The sequence below is a fragment of the Parus major genome, chromosome 2, assembly GCF_001522545.3.
Source record: "Parus major isolate Abel chromosome 2, Parus_major1.1, whole genome shotgun sequence".
Taxonomy (NCBI): domain Eukaryota; kingdom Metazoa; phylum Chordata; class Aves; order Passeriformes; family Paridae; genus Parus; species Parus major.
In genome coordinates, this window is record NC_031769.1 from 117772134 (window position 1) to 117782092 (window position 9959).

The window sequence follows — 9959 nt, forward strand, 5'->3', positions numbered from 1 at the left end:
AACACTGAATAATTGCAACAAACAGTTTAACCAAGGACACTGTTATTTGTTTCTGAATATTTTAGAAACAAAAAAAAAAAAGAATTGCGATTCACCAACATACTGATCCACGTTGCTTACTGTGAATTCAGCATAATGGAAAACTGTTACAAAATGAAAACACAGTGAAGGATTAATTTTCCCTTTTTTCCTATTTTTGTGTATATTACATTTGAACCCTAATTTCTGTGTTTTTCTGTTTGATTTCACAGGTTAGTGAAATCAGTGGGATTATTGAAGAGCAATTTAATAAAAACAAAATTATGGTGATCAAAACTACACCTGAAAATTTGCATTAGTTTATACATAAAAAAAAATTAAATAAAGTTATTTTTCTAGTATCAGCAGCACATGAGTGGAACTGCTCTGATATGTGGATGCTGTAATGCACTGAAGGAGAGTATTTACTGTGGTAGAGTGGCCTTAGGAAAGAAGGGTAACTGTCACCTTTTAGTATAAATTTACTATAATATTTTGTTTAGTTTATACCCCTGCTGTTTTGGATTGACATTTGATAAACTAAATTCTGCCTGACCAAAACAAACTTTGCCTAAAGATTGTATGTATTTTAACTTGTCTAAGGTTTTGTACTCCTTATATTTTTGTAATCTTTGCTCTTTTTTAGATTAATAAACATTGAAGTATTTGCTGCATCTGCCCATGTGTATGTCCCATTCAGGTCTCACAGAGAGTTAGCTGTTCACTCATAGTCACCTGCAGAGAGAGGTCAGACAGGGGAATGAGTGAAAGAGTGTGTGTGGGTAGCAGAAACAGGTGCTGCTTGTGCTGCATAGCTTTGTATTGAATTTATCTACTTTGATCTTTAAAACAAATAAAGACTCTGTTAAAAAGGGGGAACATAATAAGGAGTGGTGCATGCATGCAAAAAATAAAGCACCTAAAGGAATTTCATATATTATGATGAAGTGTTAGTTACCCATATGGATTACTGAAACAAACTTGCTGTTTAAAATATTTTATCTGGTGTGTGCTGTCTACTTGGAACTTTAGAAGATGCTTTAGCACAGACATCAAATGAAGGGATGTGGCTGTTGCATTTACTGATTTCATTTACCTGTTAATTCTGTCAAGTGTGTTTTTAGTTTTCTTTGTCTTCAATTACGTATGCTTGGGTCCTGTGTCTTAGACAGAATAATATAATGAAATTGCTTGCAGCTATTAAAAAATGCGGTATTACAAAGCATCTATTTGTATAAGAAATAAAAATAAGTTGTCTGTCATAAGTGTTTCATAGTGTGAACTTTTTTCTGCTGTCTCACAAATACACAGTGCTAAATGCACAGAAACTGCATAGTCTGTGTTAGTCATCAGCAAGTGAAATGGAAGTTAACATTGTGGGGAGCAAGTACTTGCTATATGTGTCATCATAGTCTACAGTTCCTATATGTAAAATGTTTGTTTCTGAAACCCCCTGGGGTAGTTCCTTTAAATTCATTTCAGGAAGGTGCTTTGTTAATTTGTCATCAGTAAAGAAAATCAGTAATGCTGTGTGCATTTGCAGTATGCTTGAAGACTCCTTTGCATATAGGAGGGTATATTATCATCAATATGCTGTATTTAGTCAGTTGTGCTCAGAAAAGCATTCTTGTGAAACTAGTATCTCCTTTTCATGAGTTTTATTCTTCCCAAGTAGCCCTCATTTCACATTTTACCTTGACATTACTGAAAAATATAAAATAGCCTTTTCTTCTTTCAGTTTCTTCACTAAACATCTGCATGCTAAGCTGCATGCTTTCTGCTTCATGTCAATATCAGGTGAAATTATGACAATATTTAATCCTTGGAAAAAAATCTCATTGACTTCAGGAGAACCAAGACTGCTCACAAGTTGAGAAAGAATTTGGAATTTTGGAGCATCTTAATTCTAGAAATTCTGGCATGTATGAGAACTTGAAGACAGTTTTGGCCCAGTAGGGCAGATATTGGTCAGGTGCATGTCTGGTTTGAAATTTTGGTTACAGGTGAAGAAATACAAGACAGGCTTTATTCAGAAAGGCAGAATATTGGCCATGTCACTGGTGTTCAGAGAGAAAAAAGGCTTTTCAGTTACAGATATAGTGAGTGCATCAAGAGTTGTTAGAGTGATTAAGAATTTAGCACATATTAATTATACATACAAGTATCTTAAGGTGTGGTAGGATGGCTTGGGTGGTCTCAGTTGTAAAAGCTGTGAAGCCCTGAGCACCTGAGATGTGGCTGCTCCTGGGAATGGCCAGAACAACGGTATTTTTCTGGGACACTTTCTAAGCTGAGGGGCAGAGGATAAAACCATGGACAATATGACTTTATTTTCACACTAAAACATACAGAAAATCCCATGTGATTTTTTTGTTTGTTTGTTTTGTTTTAGTTCTCATAATTTTGACAGGATCTCATGACGTTTTAACACTCATGGTTAGCACTACTCCCTCTAAAGCATATGGCAAACCGTTTTGGCTGATATTAGTGCTCAGCCCGGCAACCAGAGCTGGCACTGCAGAGAAACAGCCACCTGGTGCTTTGACTGCAAACAAGCTGGCAGTGAAGCATAGCAAGTCAGGAGAACTCCAAGGAGAAGCTGAGATGCGCTTAATAGGCAGCAAGCAGCTGGGCTTAGGGGGGGCAAAGGAGCACAAGCAGCAGCTGAGCAGACCATGCAGAAGGCATGTGTGATAAACTTGTTTTCACCTCCAAGCTGCAGGAAGCCTTAGTCATTTTCTGTTTGACCTTTTTGGCTTCAGGAAGCAGTTTCTCAATTGCTTATGGAATGAACTGTGCCTACATGGTGTCTAATTGAATTCAGAGTCAGCTGTGGATGCTCTTGATGCTGCTCTAGTTAGTTTGGCAAGAATATCAAGGTGGAGGGTTTTTTTTTTTGTTTGTTTGTTTTTGACTCTGCACCAGGCACTTCAAAGTCATCCAAAAAGCTATTGTAAAGCTGCATAGAAATGTGCTACTGTCTAGTTTCATGGAACAGAATAGATTTAGCACTTTTCAGAAAGATACTTCATGGGTCATTGCTGGTGCTATTCAGTTACTGCATTTTGATGGAAAAAAGAGTCATGAGAAACAGATAAATTTTTCCTAGACATATGTTTGCACCTTAATTTTTTTAAGCCTTTATGAATGTGGTAATGTAGGGATGCAGGATTCTAAATAGTACTTGCTAATGAAAAAACCAAATGTGTCTCAGTATATAAAAATGCATGTAGCTTGTCTAAAAAGCAGCTGTTTTTCTTTCAAAGGCAAATTTATCATAAAATGGGCTTTATTGCCATGTGAGTTACTGCTGCTTCCTTTTAAGGTCTTCATACCCTTAATACTTTATCTGCTTAATCTTAAAAACAACCTTAATGTATTCTTTTCAATAACATGATAATACAAATGGCTTTCCTTCTGCACTGCTTGTATCAAGTAACTTCATCATTAGTCAGATTTTAAAGACTACCTTCTTGCTACCCCAGTGTCTAGCTCTAGGATTGGTAGGTGTGACAGAGGGAAAAATGGGGAAGAACTTTAACTTCAATAGAGCTATTATAATTAAACAATTTCTTTTGAAATATCCAGTGGAAGGTTTCTATGAGCAAATCCTTATCTTGAAAACTTCAGCAATAATTAAAAACCACACAACAATCAGTTGTATGCTGTATTAACATAACTTTCTGGCCCTGTGGGAATATGTTTCCTTAAAATACGACCTTATCCATAGCTGAGGAATCTTTCTTCTGAGTCAATACTTACAAAAGAGGGAGAAAAATAGTTTCCTGTTTCCTGGAGTATTGCTTCAGGTATGTCTACATTTTACTTAGAAGGTAGCTAGGTAAGTGCAGGGGAAGTCCTATAATCCAACAACTAAATTCAGAGAAATATATGAACTTGATGAAAGCCAACTCACATGCACGAATGTGATGCGATCATTTCATTGCTCTGGCTGTACATGGACATGCTTCACATTTAATCCAATAAACTATTAATGTAAAATACAGAAAAGCTCCCCTGGGTTAGATTACCGCAGCCTGGACAGCTCTGCAGTAAGCATGCTAACCATAAAGTTACTATGATTTTACTAACTTTGTATTACTAGCTTCAGGCAGCTTCACAAGAAAAAAAGATGTGAAAAAATAAAAAATAAAAATTTTATGCCCATTCAGTCTTCACCCTGGTTTCTACATTTTTGGATTAGAGAGCAGATAGTAGAGTTAGGCAATGCAATTAGTTTTGTAGATATTTTTGTGCTTTTCAGTTTTAGCTGAACTTGCAAAAGTTTGGGATTAATCCAAAAAAGTTTAAACAGACCACTGGTTTGACAGAATTAGCTTAGTTCTTGCTATATTGCTGAATTTAATTACTTTTAGTTATCAAGTTGCTGGTTAAAAAAGATAGATTTTTTCAAGTTAAATTTCTGACACAACTGTTCATTAGGACTTTGGTTGCTGTTTTCTTTCTTGGCATGTTAGATAAATCTAAAGCATAATCAAATAAAATCTAGTTTGATGACACACATTTTTTATTTTTTTTACTTTGGATAGTACAGTCAGCTGCTATGTTCTGTGGTTTGTCTGCCCTAGATATGCAGCAAATCTAATATGTATTGTCTGTAGAAGTTTCCTCTACTTTATCTTTAAACCTATCAAGGTGCATCTTCAAGCAAAAACACTGCTCTGGAGCATAAATTCAGGTCAATCAGCGAGGGAGTCTAGTGGTGTTTTCACTTACAGAAACACAGTACAAAGGTCAAAACTTTATCAAGAACTGAAATTTAATCTATGAAGTTCCATGCAGAACTTTGTTGTTGGAAGATGGCAGTGCTTTAGTGCCTAATGTTATGCCAACTGCTATTCCAGAAGTTCTCCTGTAGAATTTGATGCCTTCTCCAACACATGCAACTCATACTCATTGTATGAAGAGTATCTATGTTTCAACCTCACATTGTTTTTCTTTAATTTTTATTAGCCAGACCTGGAGAATACTTCTTGTTCTAAACTAAAATGTTTAGGTAAAATCACTGAACCAATGTCTTCCTGAAATTCCTGGACCTTCTTTAGAGAGCTTAATGATGAAATATTGTTCTAAACTGGGAGACAGAAGAGACCTTTTTACCCAATAAAACCAGCTACAGCACGGCTCTGAAGAGACCTCACAGCAGAGTGAACATGAATAGTTCCTCTTCTGAGTTACTTGAATGCTGAGCTGCTGATGCTCGCCAGGGACCTCCTCTCCCAGAAATGTTCATGTGCTTGCCTAGAGAGGGAGTGTAATGGGAAATGGGGCTGGGAAGGGCCTCCAGATATCAGTTAGTTGCTCTCCCTGATGCAAAATAAGTGCAGCTTAACCATTTCTGACAGATGTTTGTCTAACATGTTCTGAGAATTTCTGGAGATGGAGAGCCCATTATCTCATTATCTTTAGAAAATCATGTACCAAAGTGCTTGTATTTTGCATGACAGGTCTCTCTCAGAACAAGATCTTTTCTCCTTGAATACATTCTTTATATCTTAATTGTTTACGTCTTGCTTTAGCTCAGATAACAATGAATTGAGAAGCCACCCAAATCACCCAAAGCAAGAAAATGAACTATTGGTCCTGTAAACCCTTTTGAATTTTTGCAGTGATGTGAATGTGGCCAGGATTTCATTCCAAGTTACAGACAGTGCTGAAGAAGCATTGTTACAGCCCCACAGATTTGTCAGCAGCACACAGCAAAGACTTGTGCTCTACAGGGTGGACATGCTGCTGCTCTGAGAAGCCCTGATTTTGCACTAAAAGTGACACAAGATGAAGCAGTAAAGAGTCCTTTGAGCATCCATGTTTCAGCCATTGTAGCTGTTTCCAAAAGCGCATGAGGATTTCATGAGTGCATTTCAAAAACTTGCCAAAATGCTCCCCAGGGCCTGATAATTCAAAATCTCTCCTAAGTGCCCCAAGAAATCATTCCCTTCCTATTTGATGTGTGTAATCCAACACCTACACACTCTCAACTCCAGGTTTAATAAAGTCTGGGGCCCTTTAGCTGAGATTCCAAAGCAACTTATACTTCCTATCCCCCCAGGTGAAGCTATATTTCTGTGTCCAGAATACATTATCTGTTATTGACTTTTCATCTGGACACAGATCTTGCAGAATTTAAAATATTTTCCTATGAGGATGTGTTGAAAACATCTGATGGGTTTGCCTGGGGTACTGTGATGCATAGGCCTTCTGGGAGAGGCTGTAGCATCAGCCTCATCTGTAATTCTGTGTCTCTTCTCTGCAAAGACAGGAAGCTATTTAAAAGACAGAGCTAAAGTTCCTGATGTAAGGATAGCCAAAACTCCAGAGACAGATGTGCACTCACTATCTCTTTCTAAAACAATTAATTCAAAGTGTGGATTAATGTTATCTTCTATCACTTTTTGTGCACACAAAATGTTTGTAAAGGGTAATACTGTGTTCAGATGGTGGAACACTGATTTTTGGGCATTTGAACACGTCAGAAGAAGGTTGAATTATTTAAGAAAAGTAAATGTTGTACCCTGTAGATTTTAAAAGGGTAAGAGAATGAATCAAAGAGTGTAGGAATGTTTATTCTAGTATAGAGATTAAGTATCTGTATTCAGAATTCTTCATTTGTCCAGCTTGAGTTAAAAAAAACATAACAGTGTGTCCTTCTCTGCTCCATTCCCCTGGAACCACCTTCAAGTACATAAGATAAACTTCAACAACCCTTCATATTACTTTTTATATTACTTCTGTCTTCACTAGTGATTCAGAAATCTGAGAACATTGACAAGTGTCATGCAGAGAGGTCCTTATCTCTCCAGAGTGGTGCAAGGAGACATTAGTGAGAATATCTACAAAGAATGTTGACATGTTTTTTGCTTCACTTTGACCTGTGATGGTCATGTGCGGTCATGCTTTTGTCTCAATTCTTTACCTGACCCATGATACTTTTCATTTCTATGCCTGATGTTGTTATGAAATGTTATACACTGATATGTAATAACAGAGACAGGGAGATAAAGTGTTATCCTGTACTTACTAATACAGAGGAAATGCTGCTATTAATGTTTGTGTATAAGGGTATCCCATCTGTGACGTGCTGTGTCCTTTAAAATGGTCTTCTCTTCTTCACAACATTAATAAATTCTGTGTTCAAAAAGCTACACAAATTTATGAACAGTGAAAAGCATCATATCCAAATTGCAGTGTTGTCTTTTTAACCTGGTGTGTTCTCTTCTTTGCAAGGCAAGGTTGTCCTAGCAGAGAGCAGCCTCCCAGCAGATGCATTTTCTTGGCACCCTGAAGGATCATTTGCATCCTTGATGGTGTTTCCAGAAGATTCTGTACTATACAGTAAAGTTCCAGCTCTTGTAGTCCTCATGTTTTATGAGCTTGGAAGTCATCCAATTTTGTTACTGGACATTTTTAAAATACCATCTGAAGGTTTTAATCATTCTTTCTAAACTATTTCTTTGGAGTATATGTGATCTTTGACATAGATTAATTACAGGGCTACAGTTTTTCCATTAGGAATATTTTTTTCTTCCTTCCCATTGTCTCCATACTAAATATTTTTGAAGTTCTTAATTGAGGTGGCTACTCTAATCCAAATATAGCATTTTTGAGGGATTTTGAGAAGCAATGATAGTTTTTCCTTCTATTAATTGTAATTTACCACTACCATGGAATTTTGGGGAGAGAGGGTGATAACTGAGAGAGACTTGAGTAAAAAACTTAATCTTTTAACATGTTAAATTTTTGAATTTTAAATTCTTTGTTATGTTGTATTGCTTGCAAATGCTGCATTTTTCTATTTGAAGCACATTCATAAGATCTGCCAGTAAAAAAAATCTCTCACTTCTCATTTTAGTGTGCCAGTAATTGGTCTACATTTTTATTTCATACCCTATGATGTCATAGGAATACTGTAGTGTTCAGTTTTATGGCCTTCATGCTTCTTCAGTATTGAAGAAGGTTAGTCATAGTTCAATTTAGCAAACTAACCTCATAGCAAACTTAGCATTTATGGTTCTCACAGGCTCATGTGAATTTCTAGAGACTGTTCTCCATTCTTCAATAAAAAATTAGTAGTTTTGGCTTACGTTTTAGCTTGTATTAGTTTGTATTTCTCAGCAGAAAAATACATGCCACCAAGCAAGAGGAATTTTCTGGGATTTTGTTTGTATAATTTCTTTGCTTTTTTAAATGCAAAAGGGGTGGCATTTAGCTGCCCAGAATATGTAGCTGTCAGCTAACATTATGACAGTCTGACTGCCTCCAGACAGAGCCAAAGGGGCATTTGCCAAATGTACTGAAATGCAGTGAAATACTCCGAGTTCTATAAGGTTTCACTTTCTTCCAGTGAATCAAGCTCTTTGATTCCTCTCCTTCAAGGGCTCTAGGGGCATTTTTACTGCTCTTTGTTTGTCCTCCTCATGGTCTGTCCTCATTACATGGCTTTCCACATGAAGCACTTCCTTTTGCATATAGGCTGGAGTGCTCTGTTTTCATTGTAGCTCTCCTTGGTGGAGTGTAGGAATGGCCTCAGATGTGTCTTCAGAGGTGGGGAAAATTTTACATGTGTTGGGAAGCAGTGGGAGTTTGCACAGAGGTGTTTCTGTGCTGCTGTTGGGGCTGTGTGAGTATGTGGACATTTCTGTACATCTCTACTGCTTTCTGTTTGAACAAGTGGAACTGGGTGGGCATCTCTGCTCCAAGCTGCTCTTTCTCAGGTGCTTGGTCATTTCCAAAGCATTCATGGCAATACTGCTGGGCTACCTCATCACTTTGAGCTGAAGCCCTCAAGTGATTGCAAGATCAGTTTGGGAAACAGAGATCCTTGTTGACACCCTTTGATGTGCCCCAAATCCTTTGTTCTCTCATAGTTCCTGTGCCCTGTTGATAGAACTTTGACACTTCTGGGGTCATCTGACTCTGATATTCCAGGAAGGCATCCTGCTGCTGTCTGGAGATTAATGGTCCTGTCTCAGGTGTGAGAATAAGCTCAGATCCACAAGTAAATGGTGCAGTTCTTATCCTTAAAATGATACCATTTAGTTCCTTGTTCTGCTGCCAAGCAAATATCTGGCTCTGGACAGGGCTGTAAAAGAGCATTTAAAAATGCTTTCTGCACACCCTCTATTTGATGCTGATGTGCTGAAACACTCCAGAAAGTGCTTCTCTCAGTCCCAGAACTTGACTTGCAGACAATATTTACTGCAATCCAGTTTTGACCTACAGAGCTTGCAAATCTGCCCTTTTCTTTCTACATTCTGTACACAGAGATTCCTCTTTCATGAGGGAGAGAAAAGTTATTCACATGGTGATAGATCCCGTAACTTTACAGAATGAGAAAATAATTTTATTGCTGGCAATGGAAAGCAATATTTATGTCACAGAGAGGAGGTACACTCTTCAATATATTATACAGGATTCTAAATTTATTATACACATTCAATTTTTCCATTCAAAAAGATTCCTTTTTGATAAGATTTAAGGTAGTTACGGTGAAATATTTGAAAATTGAGACTTTTTTTATTGCTTGTGTTGCCTTGAAGTTGAAATTGATAATGTAATAAAATATATTTGTTCTTTACGTACCATTATGAAGCTTTCTTCTTTACAGAATAATTTTGAGTGACTATTCTACTGGCATATTTCAGAGAAACAAGATTTGGTTAGGGCTAAGTTATAGGAGACAGGTAGAGTGAGCAGATAGATACAAAGTTTAATCTACCAGTATACACTTAAATATCTTTTTTTTGTGTGAGGGTTAGAAAATTATTTTTTGAGCTATAGCTGAGTGCAAACTCAAAACAAATAGCAGGGTTTGGCCCTTTTGGAAGGTGATTGTTCATTTCAGTGATGGCAGGCAGCACTATTCTTTGATTTGTAGCAGGACAACTTTCACTTAATATTGACCATATGGCGATTTTCACCAC

General features: G+C 37.1%; 1 protein-coding gene across 2 annotated transcripts in view; it reads left to right on the forward strand.

Moving 5' to 3' along the window:
- The window catches only part of C2H8orf34 (chromosome 2 C8orf34 homolog), a 148077-nt gene extending 146803 nt beyond the window's left edge, over positions 1-1274 (forward strand). For both annotated transcript variants that reach the window (XM_015618613.3, XM_033512288.1), the window contains one exon: positions 252-1274. In XM_015618613.3, coding sequence (XP_015474099.1) covers positions 252-256 — 5 coding nt within the window. In that variant the 3' untranslated portion in view covers positions 257-1274. The remainder of the gene's footprint in view (positions 1-251) is intronic.
- Positions 1275-9959: the final 8685 nt, after the last annotated feature.